The sequence below is a fragment of the Aphis gossypii genome, chromosome 1 (assembly GCF_020184175.1).
Source record: "Aphis gossypii isolate Hap1 chromosome 1, ASM2018417v2, whole genome shotgun sequence".
Taxonomy (NCBI): domain Eukaryota; kingdom Metazoa; phylum Arthropoda; class Insecta; order Hemiptera; family Aphididae; genus Aphis; species Aphis gossypii.
Window position 1 is genome coordinate 69,893,623 of NC_065530.1, and position 27,440 is coordinate 69,921,062.

The 27,440-nt window shown below is 26.5% G+C and overlaps 1 protein-coding gene across 1 annotated transcript; it reads left to right on the top strand.

The window, feature by feature from the left end:
• The first annotated feature begins 54 nt into the window (after positions 1-54).
• On the top strand, positions 55-24,565 carry LOC114131846 (D-beta-hydroxybutyrate dehydrogenase, mitochondrial-like). The gene is made up of 4 exons (XM_027997159.2): positions 55-440; positions 8,997-9,381; positions 22,655-22,807; positions 23,773-24,565. The coding sequence occupies exons 1-4, from the start codon at positions 372-374 to the stop codon at positions 24,171-24,173; spliced, it is 1,008 nt and encodes a 335-aa protein (XP_027852960.2). The 5' UTR covers positions 55-371; the 3' UTR covers positions 24,174-24,565.
• Positions 24,566-27,440: the final 2,875 nt, after the last annotated feature.

A 27,440-nucleotide genomic window follows, 5' to 3' on the forward strand; every position in this document is an offset into this window, starting at 1 on the left:
GGAAATCTTCATCTCCCGCGCACAACACGACTGCTACAACATTCTATTGCACGCGCGGCGGCGGCGGCAAACAAAACGCGTAAAAACACGTCTCCGGACCGGGCGCAGTGCGCGTATCGTACCTCATACTGCGCGGTCGTGTGTTCGTGTTCAATATAATAATATAGGTACGTTGATATTGTTATAGCGTGTCACCCCAGTCCGGTGAAAAACGAAGAATTTTTTAAAATTTTTTTTTTCTCTGTAACTTAACTCAAATATATTTAATATGTAATGATTTTCGGTCATTGGTGTGTAAATCCGTCGTGCGTGGACGTACATAATTAATATTTTAATATCATTCTTATTACATCGAAACGTTATAAACAATAATGGACGAGGAGACGGCGTTGGTTTTGGGCGTGCAACTATTGGCCCTGTGTTGTATAGCGTGTTCTCTGGTGGGTACCTACATGGCATATATATATATATGGTAACATAAAAATGCGGATTCTAACGAGTATAATGTACATAAACGTGTGTCCATTTCTTAGCCCCTCGCATAAACATTCCAGTATTGATGTGATTCTGTGGAATACTCAGGATTTCGTTTTAAAATGTAGCTAATAATATTTTCCTTCATATATAGAAGAGCATTGGCGTAAATCATTTTTTTACGAAGGTCCTAGATCCTTCGAACTTACAAATTTAACAATCGGCACCTATCTACCATCATTAATCGAGTTTTATTAACTATAATAATATAATGTTACATCTAATGCATTTTTATTACAATCATACCTATTTTTATATAATAGTCACTAGCTAATAAGATCCATTTAATATCATATATGCATTATACACATATAAATACTTATATGGGAGACTTAACTAGGATCCCTGATGTGTTTGTTATGCCGACGACATAGATATAAAATATTTTAAACATTTGCAGCAACCATCATACGAATTACAATTTCAAGGATAAATTTATGGAATATTATACACATTTTTAAATTTTTCTGAAATTCCGGCGAGGGTTGTAGTTATGTCAGAATCCTTGGGCTACGCCACTGCTATCTTTATAATCTAAAAATCCTCGTTGACCACTGTTAATTACAGATTCTTAAGGACGGAGTAGTTGACAAAATTTGTATCATTGTAATTGAAATATTCGATGTGTGTCTACGCGTTATTTATTTTTAATTTAGCTTTTATACGAGCAAACGAAGTGAGTTATAATAAATAGCTGCAGAATAATATTGTACGCATTAACGATGTATTGAATTGAATTTTGGATGGAAGAAAATATGGAATATACTGATTAGTTTTGTGGTCTACGGAAATAAAATATTTGATGACGTTCAGAGTAAACCATGGGAAATAATTTTAAGCAAGATTTCTCATGCATATAATTATCAATTATTTTCAGGAAAAAATTAATTTAAATATTAAAAACCCTATTTTTCTAAAACTTGGAAGTAATAACAATATAATAAAAGACATTTATATTTTAATAGTTCGTCATACTCACATGGCCACATATTATGTACCATATTATATATTAGACATTGGTATGTTATGAATAAGTACGATGTCCTATTAAAGAAATAAACTAATAACGCTATATCGTTGCTCATTAATATTAGGCTTGTACTTATTGGTTCTAGACTACTATAATAGTAGGTAGGTATCTCAAAAGTAAAATTGATTAAACGATTTGGTTTACCTAATTAAAATGTCACAGAAAAGTTATATAATATTGTAAATTGTAATCATAAATATGTACGACAATTTTAAGAATTTCATTAGTATAGTAATAGTTACTATAGTAACATTTGTACATTACATAGTAACAACAATTTTTTCATCGTTATTCGCGTACAAACATAACTACGTGTCTACGTAGGCTATCGAGCTACTAAAATGTACACAATACATACGTAGATGTATTGACAAATTCAATTTAAACCCGTGAAGTGTATACTTACATTTCCAATTATGTAATTTGATATCACCATTCACCAATACGGCAATACTTTAAAAAGTAGTACCTATATACTTTTAAGTAAAGCGTCATAAATGTTGATAAGTGGTTTTGTAAAATTGTGCAGAAAAAACTACAATCCTTTTATACTTGTACCTACAGTTGTTCTTTGTAGAATCACAAATATAATAAAATATTTAAAACGATTTGAATCTACTTTTTTGAACTGAAAAAGCTAGAAGTGTATCTAAGTTATTTTTAAATTGATGTGTTTTTTATATTAATAATAATGTAGATTGTAGGAATACTATTAATTATTATATAGGTACCTAGTTCATGACTATGATATTAAGTAAAACACGTACGCTTCAAGACTTTCATGTGACATTTATTATGACATTGTAGCATATATTTAATATAAATAATCTAATGCATCCGACCTTATCTTAGTAACTAGGTTAAGAAATTATTATATGGTTATTATTTCTTACAGCTTACTATACTTTTAACTTTATATACTCGTAGTTCTAATATTTTGTACTTCACGGATTAATATTTTATACATTTATAATATAATTACTGCAACACGAAATGATTGGATTTAATTATTTTATCTTAATAAGGCTAAAAACACATATACAATTAATTCGTTAAATTATAATTAATATTTAATTATTTAATCATTCCATTTAAATTTTGTTATGTCTCATAATATTATCTATTCATTTTATCAGTCAAAGATTAATATATATATTACAGTAGAGTATTATACATTATATTTGAGGACGAAAACAATTTTTAATAACACTTTTTACTAAATTATAACTAGATACAATATAATATGTATAACACACAATAATTATTATATATTGCATAATATAATATACCTATACTATAATAACACGCGTAGTAATCGCAATATTTATTTCTATATAGAAGTGCGTACAATATATTTTGCCGCTTCAATTTTTTTTTTAAAGAAAAGCGAACGAATTGCCAGTGATATTAGGCATACCTATTATATTATTACACACACACATATATATATATATATAATATATACGCAGAAAAAATGACTTCATTCGTTAAAATGGGCAAACGCTGCACATTATTATGATGGTGTGTATGTGATAATATGTATAAATCGGTATAATATAACATAATATTCGATAATAATCGTGAAATAATCGGACTCAATAATTATTTGCACTTGTACAGTTGTACGTAATACATAAGCGTGTGAGTAACAGTGTATAGATATAATATAATACGTTGTTAAGGACCACTATTATACGTGTATAATATAATTACAGGTAACTGTACGTTCAAATACTATTCTGCGTACGTATAATACCTATAATACGTTTATATCCATATTATTATGTGTGTGTTTTGCTCATTTCATTCAAGTCGTGACCGACTACTCGGCGAGGAACTCGGAGTTGGGATATCGATAATATATATATATATTTATACGAAAACACGCTACCAGCTAATATCAAAACGGGTTATACACGCTTATACGTTTTGTTTTCATATATTATTCTTGTGCTTATTATAAACGACTTGGGTACAAATACGATATTATTATAATCTATGATAAAACGTCGACGAGTGGTTTGCCTCTTCGGCTCCGCAAGAGTGATATTGGTAGGTAACGGGTATACTGCATGTATATTATATAATATACCTATAAACGCGTGTTCGAGAACGTTTCAAACGCTTTCTATAAGATTCGCTCACCAATTATTATTAACACTGCAGAAGGCCTTTTTGAAGTATCCAGCCGATGTCGTTATCGTGTTAATATTGCGAATCGTATTTGAATATATATAATGATACGAATTCGGATCGGTGCAGTAAAGATAATAAGGATCTGGAAGTTTGTTATTACTATATGAGTTATTTGTTTTACTAAGTAACGGTTGAACTATTTGAAACCTTTTTGCTTTATTCGTTTGAACGATTTTGACTAAAACCCGACCTCAGATACAATATATACCTACATTATATTTTATTATTTTAATGAACTGCAGTATCTACATAGTGTACATTAAAAATTGTATGGTGTCAGGAATTTTTTTTTAGCTGATCATTCAAGTTTCGTCTATATCACCTACGTCATTTTAATATTTTATTTTAATAATAACCAATTTTTATTAAATAATGTAACACTTTCTAAATAGCCCATCTTAATCACGAAAAATAGAAAATAACATAAAATGACAGCTTAATAGTTTATTTTTTTTACCTGTGTGTGACTAAATAGATACAAATTATATCTAATCGGACATGATTTGAATGATGTAGTGTATATATCTCCTATGATAATGAATTTAAAAACCTTGAAAAACATTTTTTATCAATAAAAGAATTAAAAACACGTACCCAATCTCTAATGAATATATTATTATGATGATGCGAATTCCATATACAAGCTAGTAGGTAGATATATTTAATATTTTGATGTTTGATTTCACTACAGTTGACTTTCCAATGACTAAAAGACAACACGGAATGTTAATTGCTAGTAAATGTTACAAGTTATAAGTTTTAACTATTGTTATATGAATACAATTCGTGTCACTAAGACTATTGTTAGTTGATGAGGCACTAGCTGTCAATTATTATGTAATATGGAATTGATTTAATTGTTAAAAGTTTTAATTTCATGGATAATAAAATAAAGTATTATACTTTTGTTTGTATCCATAATACAATAACTGTATAAGAATTATTTGAATAATAATACAACATAAATATTTTTAATTAATTAAACGAAATATATCAAAATGTTCAGATGCAGTTTAAAATAAATACTCGATTGTTATTAAAACAAGTTTTTTTACGAAAAAGTTATACACGTATGTGGATATATAAATACACGTTAATAATATAACTGAATTACAAAACGATAGGTATATAAATATAACTTCAATATTATTTGTAATTAATACTTAGATAGAAATTTAAATTTCTTAAATACTTAAATTATATTTCAATGATTTATGTAAATATAATGTTTTTAATGAGAAAATTAATATGTGTACATAGTTACTTGTAAATAATTCAATATATCATTAACATAATGTATTAAAAATGGGTTTTTAATAGTGGTAAACAGACAACAAATTAAATATTTATCGGAAAAATTATAGTTAATTATTCAATTATTTATTGTTTAATACATTATTGGATAACGTCAGGCGATTGTCGCTTGCAACATCCTGTGATTTTATGTAGACATCTACAAGTTAAAATTATAAATTGCTTTTATTCATAAAATATCTTACGAATTCATATTCAAAATTATCTATATTTTATAGCCAATACTGTATAATATCAACGTTTCCCAAAGTGTGTTCCGTAGAATAATATCAAAGGTTCCGCCAGATGTATGTAATTATTGAGAAAATTAATTGAAATCAGATTTGGAAAAAAAAATATTAAAATTTTGATTGAAAATTGTTTTTTTAAACTAATATTTTATAAAGAATAACCATTAACAGTATCCTTTACAAACATTTTGTAAAGTATTGGTTTTCTTTTTTTTTTTTTTTTTTAGAACAATTGAAGTTGTGTTGGAATTAAAGACATTTTGGTTCTGCGAAACACAAACTATTTTTAAAGGTGTCGTGGTCGTTTGGGAACCGTTGCTATACCGTATACAATATGTTATCACTAATTTAATTATTTGCTCTAGATATGTTTGAGAAATAATTTGAATAATAACACAAAATTAGTTTTAATTAATTTTAACTCGAAGTTTTTCTATAGTTTCATTATATTAGACGTTTTTTTTTATTCTACGAATCATGTTTTTTTTCTATATACATAGTAACATTCACCTATTCTTTGTTAGTACCTATCGTATAATTTATTATACTATTATCTACTGGAACTGAAATCATAAAATACTAGTTGTCGATAAAAATATTTTACAATTTTTCACATAAAAATATAAAATCGTTAAGTGGAATACCTACCACAGTTGAATGTGTAGCTACCTACTACAAAGCATCATGATTGCTATACATGAGTTACTAATAATTTAATAATGTATACAATTACCAAAACAGTTGTATATTACAATATAACGCATAGCCGCATAGGTACTTATAAACAAAAGCATAGAGTATAACGGAACGTTTTGTTTTCTTTTTGAGAACAAGAACTTGTCTTTTTTTCTTTAGTAGAATATTCTAGGTTAGGAAACAATAATAATTGGCTTATTAAGTTTATTTCTATAGGAAGATATTTCGATGTGCAAAACGTGATATTCACTACTAAATTAACTATACAATAAAATCATAGTTAAGGGCAATCATTTTTTTTCACAGTTTAATTTGGCTCAAATATATTTGCTCACAATACAGACTAACTAGGTACCATTATATAGGTACCATTATACGCGTTTAAAACCGTATGGCGGTGTCTAGATGGAAATTTTTAATTAATATTATAATTTTTTTTTGTTTATTTTTTTACGCTTTCCTACGTTTACTTTAAACACTATATTTTTAGTTAATAAAAATATAATATAATATAATTTACAATCTACAAATAACTATAAAATAAGAAAATTTGGTGTTATTCATAGTAATTATAGACACACACATACGATAAACTATTCACATATAATAATATTTAATTAACTTTTAAAATAAAATATCTCTGTAGGTACTATTTCTTTATATTCAATTTATATATTTTATAATAATGAATAGGGTTTAACATTGTATTTATTGTTTAATTTACCAATGTTTACATTTCAATGTGGTTACAAGAAAAATTATAAAATGTTATATCATAAAGCTACTCAACAACATACATGAAACATGATTAACATGTGGTAATATGCACAAAAATACTCATTATACTCGTATGTGTTTTAAAACAACTTGTAAGTGAAGTTTAATGAATAACTACAATATATTATGAAATAATATGCAGTCAATATTTCTAAAAATATAATTGAACGATAGTGTTTTTAAAATGAAGATCATATAGACAAATATTGCTCGTTATCAAAAATAAAATATTGTGATTTTATATTTTATAAACTAGCAATGAAACTATTTATTGAATTTCACTCTATAATAAATATAGTTTATAGAAAAATCATCTACTTGAATAATATCTTGTGATATCACATTGAAAATATTAAGTGTAGACACTAAAACTCACAATAAAAACTTTAAAAATATAATTATATACAGTCCTTGTCCCTTGGATGATTATTTAGTACCTATATAATATGGAAGTAAATTTCGCAACAAAAAAATAGATTTCAGAAATCCATGGTTGAATAATTTATAGTAGCTGCTGCAGATAACATATTATAATATAGAACGACCGTCGTCGCTAGTGCACAACGCGCATTCACACGTATATAAGACAAATTAAAATATTATAATAACTTATATTTAGCTACTGCGCATGATAATTTGTATGTATTAAGTATTAAATAACCTCCGTATCTCTCCATCTACGCTTTATTTATTAAGGCTCATTGAACATTGATTAAAGTAAAAAAGTAACGAAATTGGCTAGTCGACGAAGTGACTGTTAATTTACTAATATTATAATACAATAATACTGAATCCTTATGTTTGATTTTTGAAATTGTAAGAGTAATGTATAAATATTTATATATATATTTTTTATAACAAAATGGGCCGTGGCCGAAAGTACAGAGTAAAATATGAATATATTCAAGAAAAATATAAAATTTAATAAAGTTCAGAACAACTTTAGCAGAAAGAAAATGACAGATCTTCATTAATATTACAAACATCGGTACACCATGAGAACAAATGGGGGCTAAAAGAGAAATGAAAAAAGGATACATTTTTTGAGAATGAAACTATGAAAGCTAGGCATCTTGAAATTAAGTAAACTATTAATAACACAGTGCAATCAATAGAGCCACTGTGTTTAGATTTCACTATATTGCAGATAGCAACATTTAAATAATTATATTTTATGTGAACAGGCTGTGAAGTGTGGTTATTATTCTAGTATTAACAGAATTTGTTTTAGAATCATTAAAATCGTATATTAATGACATCATTTTTCAAAATCAAAATTTGATAAAATCCATTTTTATTTGCCTGTGTAATATCTAGTACATCAGTTTAGACATATTCTCGTGGGCCGTGGCCGAGTGTAATTGAGTGAAAGTACAGAGTCGAAGTTGTTCTCGAATGTGGTTTACTGATTACGGTACGCATATGTGTATATGCAATATAGAAGTTGAATAAGAAATTTACGTACCCATCTTTATGATCTAAACTAAACTATAATTGTATCTATGAGTGTTTGAGTGAGTAATATATAATTTATAGTGGAAATCTCATCTCTCATCATACATGTTATAATATCATCATGTTTAATTATACATACATACAACGGAAATAATACTGCAGGGGGTGATTGTTATCTGACATGTACATAAAAAATGATCAATTTTGTGTTAACTATTCTTTTCTATTGTAATAATATTGGTGATACTAGCTATATTATCGGTTAATTGTTATTAAATTTTTTTTTCCAATATTTTTGTTCAATCAAACCAATAATTTATATACCTGCAGTTGTTAGATATTTTAACAATTATAGTCCGATTAGACTCAATAAGGAGTTAAAAAAAAAAATTGAAATATAAAAGTAATACAATGTATATTGGACACAATGGAGAACGTGTAGGTTTTGAGTCTTGTTAGCTATCGTATGACTGTGTGTTAGTGTAGTTGTGGAATATGGTTAAGTTAATATTAATTTTTAATAATAACAATGTGTGAATGGTATCCATATCGGTATTTCGTTATTATTTATTTACACTTAACTATTAAAGACTATATAGGAATTCTTTAGAAAAGTATATAAGATTATATCGTAATATTTTAATTATTGGCACTCTCTTTGGATTGAGTTTGGTCCATCAGTTTTCAAATCAGCACCCTCATAATGTATTTTGTAATTTATATAAATATATCATTATTATTTATTGATTTGGTCGTTGTTGCAGGTGCTATACTTGTTGCGGAAAATGAGCAGGAAAACCGTGGACGCGGTTCCGGCGCTTCGATCAGTGTTAGTCACGTCGTGCGAGACGTCCGTCGGACTTCAGCTTTGCGACCGGCTGGCGGCCGCTGGTTTCCGGGTATTTGCCGGCTACAAGCCGGACGTCCGGCCGGACGCGGCTGAGTCGTTCGACTGTGTGGTGCCGTCAGGCCCATCATCCGGAGCCTGCGCATTGCTCCGTTCGCGCGTCAAGCAGCGTGAATCTGCCACCGCGGACGTGGAACGGGCACCAGGAGGTATCGTGTTCGTGCCGTTGGACGTGACTCGAGAAGATTCGTTGCACGAGGCCGTGGTCACCATCAAAAGGCATCTGCCCGCCGGGGAAGACGGTTAGTATAAATCATCTCTATAAATTTGATAGCTCCGTGGAGCTAAATTGTTAACTTTAAACAATGGTAAAGCTATTGAATTCAGAGACACTCCCCGTCTTTACGACAGATGCCCTACTTAATAATATTGAGAAAGACTGGATGTTTGTACGATGTACATATGTGTGTAGATTATTGCTTATACTGGTAAATATCATATAACCTTGTCAGTATGCTTACGTATTTATATGGGTACAATAAAACTTAAGCACCTACCCACTAGTATGAAATACCATAAATTACGCAGTGTAAAACCTATATTTATGTGTAGTATATCGGGCAAGTTAGGTACTCTTAAAAAGTAGTATAAAACGAAAGCTATATAAAACTCATCAAGTCACTAGTCATTAGTCTGAAAAAAGCAATTAAATTAACATTAATAAAATAATGAATCTAAATCTGTCCATTAAACTTAAATCACAACATTCCATTCAATATAATATGTAAATTCTATTACAATTAACATTAATATAAATATGTTATAAAAATCATATGAGACATTTTTGTACGATTATTATTTTGTGGTGTTTAGAATGTCCTATGTTTGTATTCGTTTCATATTTAATTTTGTATACGATAGGCACTTGATGCGATCAATGATTCGTAGTTTTTTCAGTTTTATATTCATAGATAAAAAAGTTTTAAAATAAAAAAAAATGTTGTGTACCTATTGACTATTTTCCTATTTTCCTATTTAAATAATACATTTTTTAAATTCAAATACATAATAAATAATTGATTTTAATATTGTCGTTTATGTATAAATTTATTCACAGTAATTATATTATTTATGATTAATGTGGTTAAAAAATGATGGTAGAAGTCAATAGTATTACGAAATAATCATATTATGATTGTGTTGACAAGAAGTTAGTTAATTAATCACTGGCTTTAGGATGGGTCAGTGACCATCACTACATGACTACATTATATTTATCACTACATTACGTTTACATATAATAACGCTCATTATATCATTAATATTTTATATAATAAAAGTAACTAATTCCATGTACCTTAATTAGAATCGACGTAATTTTTAAGAAATATGCGCTAGTTGAACGTTATACGTTTTGTTTAAAACAGATATCTATCCGGAAATGTAATAAGAATGTTACCTATTTGTCGTCACACCTGAGTAAAATGTGTACATACTCGAGTATAATATTATAACGAAAAAATTGAGTACGAAATTATATATTATATAGATTGTTAAATTATCATATTATGCACTTCCACGTCTTTTAATTTTTAGTCATCTATACGCTTGAAAGTTGTATACACTTTTTTCATATTCCTTAACTTTTTAAATACGCATAATAGTTGATTCAGACAGCAAAACTCTATACCGTTGTTCATATTTTACGAACAGGTCATTTTTGTTCTAAAGAAATAATAAAAATAAATTGAATTTTACTTTAACGCTAACTCAAATTTAAGTATCTATTATGTTATTCGTAAAAGTCATAGAGTTATTCTACGATCATTATTTGTTAAAGTATGTAATTGGATGTTTCTGCGAATTATAAAAACGTTACACGCCAGCCTTTCAGAATGCTGAAAATATCGTATTTAAGATTACGAATTTATGGTAATAACGTGGTTTTTATGAATATGGAAGTACACAAATTAGTGTACAACCTGACATGACTTGATTAGATATATAATAATATACTGTTAAAATCATTTTGCTGAAATAATTTGTCGAAGTTTTACAAAAGAGATTTTCGTGTTTGGCATTCACTTAGCTTTTAAATAATAATTTATAAATGGCCATGAAACAAAAATACTCCGTATACTATATTATGCCTAAACATATATCTCTATGTGTAATTGAACCATTTTTTAATTTTTAATATGACACCTTCCCACAGTAACGTATTTAACTCACGATAGTACCGTTGTATAGTTAAGCTGTAATAAGAAGATAAGTTAAGGAAAATCATTTTACTTAGTTCAAGGTCTAGTATAAGAACATTGGTACAGTATCATATTTTAAAGGCCTATAATAATATAGCCTTCATTGTGTATACTAAACAACCCACATGATATGATTTATATATAATCCGTAAATTTGTTTCTCTATCAAATAGATTAACGTTTAAAATTGCATCATATTATAACATAATATATACTGTAAAATACTAAATCTATTGAATTCGTCTGGAAAGAAATAATATTATTAAAAATAAAAATCACAAAGTCATGACATTTTATAGTATGCCTATTAAACAAACAATTAGCCGACAAAATATTATACATAAATGATAATGATGACAAATTAATACAATAGAATTAAGATTTTTGTTAAATATTGTGTACTATTTAAATCATTAAATTAACCTACGGTAAAAATTTCCTTAAATAATACCAACATAGCAAAAAAATATTATCCTTGATATACCTAATTATTTATTTTTATCTTAACGCAGTGTCGCAGTGAATCAAATGATAATAAAAATTTTCCAATAGTAATACAATTATTTTTTAAAATACAAACATTTTTTTTTAAATTTTAATAAGATAAGCAAGCGAGTACCGCTCTGTTGTATGCCTTTTTATTAGATATCAAGTGGTACCTGTTAGAGAGTAAATCACTGTGATGGATTTTGTTAAATTTGATTTCAATGATAACCCTTTGTACCTTTACAATAAAAATCGATTCTGAATGAAGACTATTTAAATTTTAATAATCATGGTTACACAATAATTAATTTAATTGTAACATTAGACTATCGTATAAATTCCCATTTTAATTAATTTTTCGTATGTTATTCTCGATAATAACAAAAAGTACTAAGAATATTTAATTTTGACCTCTCTAAAGTGCAAGCAAGATATTCAATTTGCTATCCAAAACCACCATCAAAGTGAATATTGAAACATTTTATCGACTAATAATTGTATTTACATACATGAATAAAGCACACATTATTGTAAAATCGATATATTCATCGCTCCTCTCAGAATCTAAAATTACACATAAAATAAAAAATAAAGTAAAAATAAACATAAAATAAATGACGTTAAAATATATATTTATAACTAAGAATGCTAAATTAAATTCATATATTTTAAATCGGGGAGTCATAAAACGAGTTTTTACTTAATAAGGCATTATATAGGATTGATGAAAAAGTTCATCAACAGTCTGTCTCCTGTAATTATTCATGTTATATTTAAAATTTAAAGATCAATGTCTTGTTAAATGTTGATAATATTAATATAGTTAATAATAGGAATGAAAAGGAAAAGAAAGTATTTTTTACTACTGCAAACTGCTTAGATTTAAATGTTAGATTATTATTAACTCATTTAGACCCGACGATGTTCACCAGCATATTTAATTGGTTGAATGTGCATCATATATATTTTGATTATATCTTTCAAAATAGTTATTATAATTATTATATTGTACACTAATTTTTTTTTTTTTATAATCATTATAATTTTGATTTTTATAATAATATACTTGCCTGCTAGACTACCGCAATTACCAATACACTTAATTATATTTTTAATTAATAAAGTTTTGCATTATTATATTCTGTTATTCCTAAATGATAATTTTTTTTTTAAATATTAAGAAATATTAAAATTTGAATCATTATATTTAGAATAAAGTAAAATATGTTTCAAGTATCTACGTCTAAAAAATTTACCGAATTTTTCAGAAATTATTTATTTAAAAACACATCAAACAATAGTATCTCAATCGATTTTTATAAAATAAAGTACAGTAAATGTAATGTTAATTTATACTTAATAATTTTTGTTTTAAATTTTTAGTTTTTTATTATATATGTATACGTTTATGAGGGTATCTTAAGTAATAAGTTATATATATATATATTATACATTATACGTACTGAATTTTAGAGAAAAAATATATTTTAAATAATATCATGTGCATTTAATTGAATATTTACGCATCAAAAATGTCATAAATCATAATTGAATGGTATTTTATCTGTTGACTGTAGCTAATTAATAATTTGATACAAAAAAAAAAACATGATTTTGATATAAAAATCACAGATTTCCTAGATGGGTAAATCTGTGGCTGGCGATTATGGTAACTACTAACCATAACCTACATTCGCTAAAACAAACCGAACATTCTATATTAATCGTATCCGTAAAGTGAGAGTAGAGAATATCTTAATAATTTTTGTCGTTGAAAGAAATAATGTCGAACGCATCTTAAATTTTAAACACGTCGTTCTCGCCTTCTCTGATACGCCGTGTCCTCGTAAATAGGTAATTGTTTTATTTTTTATTGATGAATTCAAACGCATAGAATATAAATATAATCTGGGTTTTAATACTATTGAAGTTTTAATTTAATTGCAATAATTCGCGAAACAGTTCACATCTATACATGCTACTAACTATCACTATATTATCAAACATAAAATACACACTAAAATAAATTAAAATTACAATTGACCGTAACACTTATTTACATTTAACATATAATTTAAATAAACTATGAGCGTTTAATCGTAAACATTAAATACTATGCACCATTATAAAAATATAGTTTATTTTAATCTATATGATGAGAAAAATAGTTTTGAAAGAAATATTTTTGTAGGTATTGAAATCGTAGTTTTTTGTTTGTATGAATTCGTAGTTTTTTTTTTGTTCGTATTAAAAATACTTCGTATATTATTTTTAGGCATAAATCGAAAAGTATATTTTCATATTATATACTTATACAGGTACTTCGAATGATTTGTCACGAGTAAAAATGTAAAATAATACAAATTGAGTAGCTATTTAATAACAACCATACACATTTGAGTGTCATTGTTTTAATTTTTTTTGAATAAATATTTATTGAAAACAATATTGTCACGGTAAAACGTGATAATATAAAAGTAAATATAAATATTTTCTTCGAAAGTCAAAGAACGAGAAAAATTTGTGTAGTTTTATAATAAAATGTAATCTTTTACGGAGATCAACGACAGTTAAAATAATTTTGCTTTAAGAATCAACCGAGACTTTCTCGATTTTAATATTATAGAGGTGAAAATTATATTTACGTGCACATTCTCTATGTAAGCGGCATAATCGATTGTGAGACGTATCTACGTTTTATAAGAAGTATTAGTGATAATAGGTAATAATTATACAAATATCCAACAAAATTCATCAGTTATGACTTATAAATTTAAATTATATATAATATGTTAGTGTCTTTATAATGCAAAAGTCATATGCTAAATAAAATAAAAAAAAAAAGCGCATAGGTACAATAATATGTTATAATATTCATATTTATATTTTTATTATAATTTGTTTGTATACTTTAATGTACAAGTGGGTGTAAAATAAAGTTTCTTTAATTTCAAAATAGAGTTACTTTTTAATTATGCGGATTGCGATAATAATATAGGTACAGTAACATACATACAATTTCAAATATAATTTTATTATAAGTGAGGTTTATTAATTACGCATTACATTATATTATTATATACTATATAATATAGTCAAGTTTAAATGTTTTACTCTACACCAAGGCTACTCAGTAGCCTAACCTGCCCGTTATATAATATATTTAAATACATATAATATACTATGGTATATGATAACGTCATGATGTACCTATACATGCATATAAACTTATAAAAACTTTGAATAAATTGAATTTAATATTGGTAAACTGAAATTATAGTTACGTAGAAAACGTATTTATTTATCTACTATATTAAATGCTTATAAATTATTTATCACCGACGATAGGTACGCCGTATTCGATGTCACGTCGATAAAGATATGGGTAAAGATTAAGATAGGTACATGTATTTTCCATCAGATATATAGATCAGGTAAAATGTGTAGGTATGACTAATAAAACGCTATAAATTTACAACTATATTACATACCTAGCTTATATTTTTAACAGTACAAATAATATAACCCGTTTATTATACGAATTACTTCTGGAATTTATCATTTATTACATTTCAAATATTATGACATGTGAAAAAAGTTAAATAGGTACCTATTTATATTCTATACGTTATAAGTTATAATAACAACATTGGCGGATATTGGGGGGACTTGGTGGGGCTTAAGGCCTTAAGCCCCCCACGAATGTGACCAATTAACCGCTTATGAATAACAAGTTTTATATTATAATATATCAAACACAATGTTATTATTAAATTTGATATGGTATATTTACTGTTGGTATTAAATATATTGTATTAAGTAGGTACTATATAGAACTAAAATCTCAAGTGTTAAACTCAAAGTGCAGATATACCATGTGATTAGTATAATATTTGTTTATACTGATTTACAAGGATAAATACCGTTCGTGAGATAAAAATTATCCCAATGATTGAATACATTTTCGTTAAAACTGTTTTTAAAAACCATATATTATAATGTGTAAACTATCAAATTTACTCTTACAGTTTCATTATAGCTTAAAATTGTTGTACGGTAAAAACAAATGTGTCTCAGATAAACAAAGTAAGATAATTAAATTAGGTAAGTTCATAATTATACGAGTCATAGAGCGACATTGCTCATCTCATTATTTTATTGTTCGGTGTACAGTAGTACAGTATACACATAAATTAGTAAATTACATTTTACAATTTCACACACAACTAATTTGTAGTTCTATTCATGTACTGCGTATTTAAATATAGACGATGTTAAAAGTTAAACTCTACTGCACAGTGCACATAGATATGGGCATATGGCGATGGAATAAAATAGTCTTAAAATCAAACTATAATTATTGGCAAATGTCCATTGAATACCGTTCTGATACAGTAAAATGTTCGTCTTATCCATAAGGCATAAATTATTCAAAACGAATATTATGCAATAAATTATTGTTTTGATGCGCACACACAAAAGGAAAATATTATAGTATGATACACGATTCGTTCTGATTATTCGAAATTAGCAGAGTTAACAAATTTTAAGCTTAACGTGTGAACATTATTGTGTGTAAATTTAAAATACTGAAAATGTTTCGGTACACATTTCATAAGGTATAAAAAACGTGTTTTGTGTAAAATTTTTATTTAAATATTTTTAAAATAAAAAAGATGCTTACAAAGTCTAAAAATATGCTTAACACGTTATAACGTTGTACATAATTAATTATAATTTTGTTTTTAATACTTTATAATTTTACATCGACTGGTGGTCATTCTATAGTTTATAGCTACTATTTCTATGTATTTGTACTAAAAACCTACATATTCAATATAATATAATTAAAAGATTTGGTTTGGTTGGTTTTGTATACACATTACACAGATCTATGTATATAATGTCGACTATATCTCACACAATATATATGTGAATTTGATTTTTCTAAATTAATTTTTAAAAATATCTAAATTAGTACTAAATTTACTCAGTTCTAGTTTTATTTAATACTATTTAGGTACATATATTATTATAATATTATGTAATTTATACGTATATGTGGTATATTGGTACTTAATATATCATCGGTAACTAAGAAGTATTTTTTATTCGGATGGAAATCTTTAATTATCTACGTATGTTGACCTATATTGATGTTATTGAGTATTAAAATTTAATTACACTATTGGCTAAACGTTTGTTACTATAATATAAACGAGTTGGTTTTGCTCTTAGCAGAAGCAACAGGTTTATATAACTAGGAATCTAGTGCGTTTGGCTAACGGGCAAATATGTGTTATGTTTATATGGGGCACAACGTGCCCAAGGGTTAGCATAGAAAATTGTTGGAAAATAATTCTTTTCTACTAATAGGTAAATAATCAACCATAATAATATTATTTTGTTATTTAGATGTATGTGAATTTCCGCAAATGTGGAAAAACAAAATAATAAAAGGGACATTTTCCCTACTCAAATATTTTACCTAACAAACGTTAAAATTTTCGTGTTTCCATTCGTCATCTTTTTCGTCTCGCATATTATTCGTTAGGTTATTTTATGCAGTATTATATGTATTATATTATATTGTACTTTTAACAAATGATGTCATTTGTCACAGTTTGATACATTAACTTCTACATTTTTTTTCTCTATAATATACTGTACACACACACACACACATATATATATATATTATGGACATATATCGCACGCGTAGATTATGACAGAAAATATCTAAATAGTAAAGTGACAAGTAAAAAAAAATTACACGATCGAAACGCTATATATACTTTCTCTTTGACAACCGCCGCACCATGTGCTGGTATGTTGTGTACTGTTAGGCTACTCGGTCATTCACATCGGTGACCGGCCCTGTTAGAAGAAGTAATACAATGATCGTAGGTATACATAATATGTATATCTGTATACACTATATGAATACAATAAAATATTAATATCTGATACGTCCGCGCGACCGTATATATTATCGAAATAATAATTACGGAATAGAATGGAAAAAAAATGTTATATACTGTGCTCTATTTGTTACGATAATTACTAATTAGTAGTTATATTCCTTGTGCGTTCTCTTTGGAAGGTAGTACAACGATTTTTGTTGTGTATATTGCGTTTCGATCGAGCCTGCACACCGTAAGCTTGTATTATCACATGAGATTAATGATTGTGTACGTGTGTGCGTCTGCAGCGTAGTGAGAGATCGGTAGTGTGATTACACAGGAGATGATTGTTATAAATGTAGTATGCACACAGGCACACGTACCTATATATTAATTATTATAAGCCCTATCAGTAGAAACAAAATAATAATAATAATAAAAACAACAACAATAACAATATAAGCGTATACTACACTACCATGTGGTAATTATATTATGCTATCCGAAAAAAAAAATACGATAAATTGTTTACGGCTGATGAATTTAACAATTATACAACAATAGACGAAATAATATGGTGTAGTTAGCGTGCGTTTTTTTTTCTCGATCACAATCTCCGAGTCTTGTGCACAAACATTCTGTTTGTCTATGGTCGCTTAAATATAATACTATATATGCGTTGTCGCGGTAGTCTGGATACTAATAATAAGTAATGAATAATGAATATTATAGGTATTGGCTGATTAATCGAATTCGGTTGACCGGCCAAGCAGAGTGTATCAAATCAATCGGTATAGATATATAGGCATAATATAATAATCATCAGGACTTTTACGATTACTTCCTATATATTATTATTACCAAGCTGTTTATAGTATTTATAGCGGTCTCTGTAAATTGATCGTAATTATTTTTTGTTTTGTTTTTTTTAATCCAAAAATCTATTAGTTTTTCACAAGACCATAATCTTCTTTATATTTATTTATATACGTTTAATATAAAAATACTGTACATTTTTACTCGTTTGTTTCTATAAAGCGTAATATGAATGCGTCGTATGCGATATTTAAATGTATTTGAGTGAACTTATAGCCATCTGTATTATTAATATTATTTGAAATACGGTACATTAATGTGTATGAATTGGGGGAAAATAAATGAATATATATATATAGAGCACTGATTAGGTAAACTATTATTATGACTATAATCTGATTATCTATTTGCCGTTAACCACATTTTTGGTTTTCCGTTATGTTTTAAAAATCTCGTGTACCTATAATGGATTAGTTCCTAAATACTTACTATACATTTAAACAACCGTTTTTTTTCTTAAGAGATTTGGCGATCTTTTAACTCAAAAATGCGATTGAACAAACAATAACAATTATTACTCATACACAACGGGACAGGACACTCCCACATAATGATTTATGTATTGCCTCTTAGACACTCCTTAAAAAAAGTCACATTAGATATAAGATAGGTAATTACTTTTAGACCGACAAAATGTACCTACTGTACAATACAATATAAAAATACACAATGGAAATCGTCAAAACCAATTGGATATATTTTTAAAATCGAGAAACCATATGATTATATTTTTTTATCTTTTTAAATATTAATAATTTAGTGTCACCATGAAAAATATAGCAGTGGATAAAACAATCTATATCTTAGAAATAAATACTGTAAAATAACTTGTTTACGACTCTGTAAGACATTGAAACCTATCACTTATCCCCAATCAATACTCACCTAATGTAATATAATATAATGTGTAATATAACGTGATTCTAAATTATTATAAAATCTTTCAAAAAATTTTTTTCATGAATAACATTTTACTAAATGGCAATCATATGTAAGATGTAAACTACTATTATAGAATAAAAAGTTCTTACGTTACTGACAAAAAGTTTACCTTGGTATATTAAATTACAAGCAGTTTATAAAACTTGAATTTAATATATTTTAAAATTATTTTACCTACATAGGGTAAAAGTATTTAAAATCTATACAATATACATGATAGGTATATGTAGAATATATCTAAAGAATATTATAATCTATACTTATAACTATTAACTATTAGATACCCACAAACACAAATTCGCACTCACACATATAATATATATACACACTTTATGATATACCTTATACATTTATATTATATATTGTGAGATACTACGACAACGGATAGGATAATATAGGTGTATATAATGGAATGAAACTTCAATCGGTTATAGTGCAATAAAAATTTTTATATCGGATCGGATAACGAACATTATATACAGCACTGATATTATACACTAGTCTGATGACTAGGAAAATATTGTTATGGCTAGTGCTTATATATAATACTGCATAGTACATATTGTGTATAATATAAGAAATGAGAATAGAATTTTTAACAATGATAGCCTAGAGTAATTTTTTTCATCTATACGTTGTATTATTTCGTATACTTTATAGTTTATATAATATGTGTGTGTGTGTGTTAGAACGACAATATTGAATGGTACACGTATTTTCGCGAATATTTCAGGTTTTCGCATCCTGACTATGTCTGAATGAAAAGTAATTATTGTTTGTTGTCAAACGTTCTATAGATAATAAGTACTACAACGGTGGTTTTTACAATTTTACGGTCAAACCATAATTGGTTAGAGATGATAGAGAAAAACGACGACTATAGGTATACGAGTATACTGACCGGCGACCACGTGATTCGTACCACACTGCCACCGTCGAACGAACATTACACAGGAAGTTGTAACTTAACTCTAAACCTTTATCGTGACAAGTCATTGTAAAGCATCGTCATGACGAGAAGTACAATAAAGTCCAGCAAGAAAATCTTTATAATATATTGTATTATGCAATGTAATATGTGTGAAGTACATTGTAAGTGTTGCATGCACCTATCTATAATGCGTATATTATGTGCGTATCGTGTATGTACAATGCACACGAACTATGAAGCCATCGCAAGAGAGTTGAATAATATCGAAGACGGCTGGTTTGGGTCTTATATTATAGCATTAACGTCTATGTAAATACGTTCAAAAAAATCATTTTTTCTCCCTCTCTCACACATACACACGCACATAGATTATTATTTTCTGTTGGCCAGATGCCGGTTCGGACTATCTATATGCAGAAGTATAATATAATGATGCCATACCCTACTCTTCGGCAATGCCTGTATAATAGTACATAATATATTATACTTATACATATGTATATATATTGTAAGTACACAATCCTGCAGTATAATACTACGAGCAGTGTATGATGTCAGTCACGCGGAGGAATGTGTACGCCCGAGATAGATTTAAGCAAACGGGCGTACCTCGCTACAGTCCTTGTGAACAAGTTATACATTAATAATTATTATTATCATTCTATACGCGGCAACCTTGCTGGCTAACTTATTTTTTTAACGGCGACTCTACTGCCCGATTGCTCGTACGTGATTGTGACAGCTATTAACATTCTACTCGACCCTTAGGTACAATTAATATATTAAACAACTGTACAAGGATCATAATACTACGTATATAATATATACATTCAGGACAATAGTAAAAGTCATACGAGATAAACTCATTACACACGTACCCGCGTCGAACAATAATATTATGATAGATGACACATTAATACAAATTTGAAAATTTAGCAATCGTTGCAGTGTTTGAATTATTTATTTACAGTCGTCGTATAAATTAATTAAACACTTATACTCATTTATTAATATTTACCACAATTATATTGTTAATTTTTTTTTTTACCGACAAACTTCATAGTAAATTGTATCAAACGGTTTCAATAATTTGTTGGTAATTTTATACATGGTATTAGCTATTGATGTTATAATATTGATTCATCATTTACTAGTAATTACTTATAAATTATAAGTTTTAACTATTCATATTGAAATCATAATAATAATCTACATACCAAATTATTGTAAATATTTAGCTATTATTACTTTTAAATAAACACAAATTTACGATTTACATACTATAGTATGATATATATTTAATCATATTTATGTACATAACGATAACGTTAATAAAACTAATTCAAGTTCATATAAATGGCCGCAATTATTTAAAATATTAATGTTAAATTAATAATAAAATGTATTTACCTAAGACTAAATTAAGTTTAATGTATCCTTGAGTTATTAAGTCTCTTACTTTTACTAATACTAACTAATGATTTTTATAATCGATACTTTTTGATGGTCATTTTTAGTTTATTACTTGTACCTATAAATAGATTTTATTATAATTTTCAAGTTATTTTTTATATATTACAAGTTTTTTTTCAGAAAGTATTTTAAGAACAACAGTAAATACTGTAAATAAATTAATAAATATAAACTCATATGGGTTTATTTTTAATTAAAATATCTTTGAGACCTATTTAATTAGTAAATATAATTTTAAACTTAATAAAAAAATTTTGTAATAGAAAGAAACGTGACAAAAATACATAGAACAAATAATGAATTATATTAAAATAATATAATATCGTGATAATATTATCATAACTAATATATATGTATAATAAATTTTAAGTATTAGTTATAATCTAAGTTTACATTTATAGTAATAATAAGATTTTTTTACAATGTTAATAAATATCTTTACTTAAGTACTTAAAATTCTAAACAATTTAAACTGTAACTTTAAAAAAAAATACTGATACATAAATGTTTGATAAATGTATGATATTACTACCCCAAAAACTGTATTTAGAAGAAAATAGTATAAGTACTTGTATCACTGTAAGACTACCAACCATCGAGTATTTCAAACAATATACTAAATAAAGAATTTCACTTTACAATATATTTTAACAAAAATATTATTTTCTAACAGTTTATTGACAGCTTATTATTTTTTTTTTAGGTTTATGGGCAGTCATAAATACCGCAGACGTATGCCTGAAGGGAAGAATCGAAATACAAGAGAGTGTTCAATGGGAGACGCTATTTAAGACTAATGTTTTTGGAACACTCAAGGCCGCCAGAACATTTTATCCTTTACTAGTGAGCCAAAAAGGTAAACAAATATAATTTAAACAAAAGTTATCTTATAACTGATATAAATAGTATTTTTTTTTAATATTTATGTGTTAGATAGGTAATATTTCAACAATTAATTTCAATTTCCTTTAATAATAATTTTATCTAACATATCATTATAAAACTGTTTTTTTTTTTTTTAATGAAAACAATATTAAAGTTTATGGTTTTAACAATGTAGAAAACTAGTGACTATACAGCCAAAAAAATAAATAAAAACTAAGATTTATAAACTTAAAATTTGTGCAATAAAATAAATTAAAAATCACAAAAATAATTATCTTAATAATACCAATAGTTTAAAAATTTAATAAATATTTATTTATATAGACATTGTTATTAATTAAAAAATATAAATACTTTGTTTAAATTCATTTGTATTATATATTCTTATATTAATTGTTGCTTTCGTTTTCTTCTGTTTTTTATTTTTCAAATAGTTAGTGGGCCTTCACTGTATCTTCTATTCTAATTGTTTATCTCCCTAGTCTCTTGGAACTTTTATAAGTATCTGATGATTCTATCTATTTCATTCAAAGATTTTAAGAAATTTTTCTTGTAAATTTGTCATATTGTTATTTGTTTAATTATTTTGCCATTAGCTCTTCATAAATAACCAAATTATTCCACTATTCAACTCCGTACGAACAAGAGAATAGTTTTGGTTCTTCATAAATATTATATACAATTTGTAAATCAAATATTTATATAGATCCAAATATACTTTTTATTAATACCTTTTTTGAAAATTAAGCTTCTGCGCTACTTAGTTATTCATTTTTAAATCTGAATATACATATAAAGTATTTTTAATTACATTATTCAGTTATACTATTGGCTTTTGTCTATTGTTTGCATTCGGGTGTGGATACATTTGATTAATACAATGAAAATACTCAATATTAATATTGACCTTTTATAACAATTTTTATGTATTTTCAGGTCGTTTTATTAACTTTGGTACATCCAACGGACATCCTCGCCGTCAAGGAATGACTGCGTTCGACTCTGCGCGCCATGCCGTGGTTGGTGCTAGTTCCTCGCTAAGAGAAGACTTGAAGGATTTGGGTGTACATATAATTGTTATAAACACCAATCACATTCAGCCGGAGCACATGTTCGAACCGGTGCGGTCTTCTGGAAAAGCTAATGAACAAACGCTCAATGAAATGTTTATGAAATCGACTTTACCCGAGTATGCCATACACACACTATTGGACGCACTACTCGAGCCCAATCCTAAACCTGTGTACGCTTTTGAAAAACCATCGATGTTTAATTGCAATAACTTTTCCAAAAAAATTCTGAAACCCGAACGCTACGTCGGTTATGAAAATATTTAATTAAATAACCTTGACTATATATTTTAAAATAGTGTACAAATTATAACAGACCAATTTATGGTATTAATGAAATTGGAAGAAATCAAAGTTACATAATTGTTTTATTTTATTATCATAACATTAAATATATTATTATATTTAAAGATTATCCAAAGAACATTATTAAATGGTCAGTTTAGTTTTATATAATATGTTTTTAAATATTTATATGTTGTATTATTATTGTAAAATAAATGTTCATACTGATTTAATTGAAAACTCTGCCAATGTACCGTCAATTCGTGCCTATATATAATATTATAGTTATTATCGTTGCTATACGAAGAGAATGATATATTGATATTGCATAACATTTAATTTAATTATACAAATATATTTAATTTTTATCAACATGTATTTGTATATTTTTTGAAAACCAACTAGTAAATAAAAAAATATACTTTCTGTTGTATGTAATAATTTTATTGTATCATATTAGTTCATAATCCATAATAGTAAGTTATAGTCATGTTGCTTCAAAAATAAAATATCCTTTTCTATCATTGTTCATAATATTACTAAAAATAATAATACACTATTTTTTGCAATAGTTATATTGACTTAACAGGTATATACAGTACATACAGATATGTCAGTAGGTAACTTAGAATTAATCCATTATGCAAACATAAATAATACATGAAATGATTAAATCTTAGACTATTACAGCTATCCAAAATTCAATTCTGTAGTTAATACATTTAAATAATATTAAATCTATAGCAGTAAATCAGTCGCATTGATAAAAAAAGGTATCAGAAAAGTCTAATATAAAGGTTTTGCAGAAGAAAATATTTTAATCCAATTTAAAGATCCAAGTGATCTTTCGGAATTATTTTCAAAATATATTTACATAATTAACAGATAATCAGAATTTGCAAACAAAAACGTCATAATTATAGTGTTATACATAGGGAGATATTAACAAACAATTAAAATTAAAAATATATTTAAGTAGACAGTTTTAGAAGAAAATAATAAAATACCATAAAACAATACTTTATGGCTAACAAAACAAATAAAGAAACCATTAAATAAAACATAATGCAAAGAGAAGTATAATATTGAATATCATTTATCAAAAACACAATGCAAAATGATGTGATTTAAAACCATATTGGTTTATGTCTATATAATTATACAATACTTTAAATTTTTCGCATGTAAGATCTAAGCTTGAGTTTGTTTCTTTACTCTGGTTAGGTTAAAAAACTAATTTTACCTCTTTTTAGTAGTATATTCAGTATACACTATACAGTGGTTGCGACACTTCAACAAATAAGCCACTCTTCCAATAAACGTCGTCCTATCTTTACAACAAGAATAATTTCAATAACTCAAAATTAAATACTAAAGATAAAAACCGTGTTTTTGAAAAACCAAATTATGTACATTATCTGTGAGAAAGAGTAAGTTTTGACTTTCGGAACTTTACATTAATGTTAAGGTGTATTACTTACAAAATATATGTACTTACACAAAAACGAAAAAAGTCAATTTTATAAAGGGTATTATTCCAAAATCCAAATGTATGCGTTCTACCTCTTAAACTTTTAATGTGTCATACCTATATGTTCTGTTATATTGTTGTCTGTCTGTAACCTAGTATTTAATGTACGATTCTTAGATATAAAATTAAAATTTTTATGGATTTCTAACGAAAAAATAATTAGTACCTTTTTGAAATGTTGATGAATTTTTTAAAGTTCTATCTTTAAATTCTCATAAAAAAATATTTTAACTGTGGACCTTGATATTTTTTAATTGAAAATAAAAACAACACACGAAGAGCGTGGTGTTAAATTTTCAACCACTTCTACCCTGTAAATAATTGCAAAACAACATTTTCAGAAAAAAATAATTTTAAAAAAAGTCATGCGTATAAATTTCAAAAAAGAATAGAAAAAATTTTAAAACTCGGTCGTAAACAGAATATAATTTTATAAAATATTGATTAATTGCAAGTATTTAAGGTTATTTGTTAAAGTTATATCTAAAACACAAAATCGATGTTGTCAAAAATTGTTTAAAAATTCCCATTTTCCTTATTTTTTTTAGAGATTTTTTCTTTTGACCCTTCAAAACACTAACTATATCAAATTTTCTACCAACCACCTGCTTTTCATTTTAGAAGATGAAAGTATCTTTTAGACTACTCATCGTGTTTACAGACACACTTACACACACACAATACAACAGATCATTGTAAAATCAATACATTTTAGCTCCACTCAGAATATAAAATATTGTATAAATTTTGATGCTTAATTTGATGTACCTGATGCACCTAAATATATATATATACATTTATTATACACGAAAGTCTACGTAACATACAGTGGCATCATTTCAGTTTTTGTTAGACTAGGGCTACCCACCCAATTGCTGACCCAAAATTTTTTTCTCGCAGATTCACATAGCATAGTGTTATAATAGGTGAAGAGGGGGGTTTAATTTTTTAGATATTTAAAGGTCACATGTCTGATTTTAAATTATCAAATATAAACAATTTTGCCTATATTAATTATTAATTTTTTAACGAAAGATAAATATTATAACTTAATGTATCTGAGTGTAATATATATTGTATCATAATTTAATTTAAGGAGTTTGAAAAAATAATTAGAAAAAATGTGTAATACATTATCAAAATAATATTATGATATTAAATATTAATATAATTCAGGTTATACAATAGATTATTAATTATAATATTATGTATTTTATTAATTCGATAAACAATTAGAATTGATTCATCGGTTTTGGTTTTTATTGGTCAATACAATTACATCGTCTTAGGGCTGTATTGTTCATTTAAACATTTAAAAATATAAAATTAATATTATGATAAATTCTACGTTCAACTACTTTATATTATCTCATTGTAAGCATTGAATTAAATTAACATCAACTTTGGAGATAATATTTTAATTTAATTAATTTTACACTATAAACATTAAAAGGTGGTCAAATGAGTATTGTTTTGTTGTACATAGGTGTTGAACGGGTCATTGTTAAACGTGTGTTGAATTTGAATTCAATAATATATCATTCTATACGAAAAATAATTCTGAGTGGATATGGTCAATAATTTTACATCACTGTATATTAATTCATCATAATCTGTTTTTTGATATAGTTATTAAATTATTTATTTTACTTTTAGTATAAATTATGGTAGGTTATGATATCATTTTTTCTCTGATATTGACGATAATGTAGTTTTTG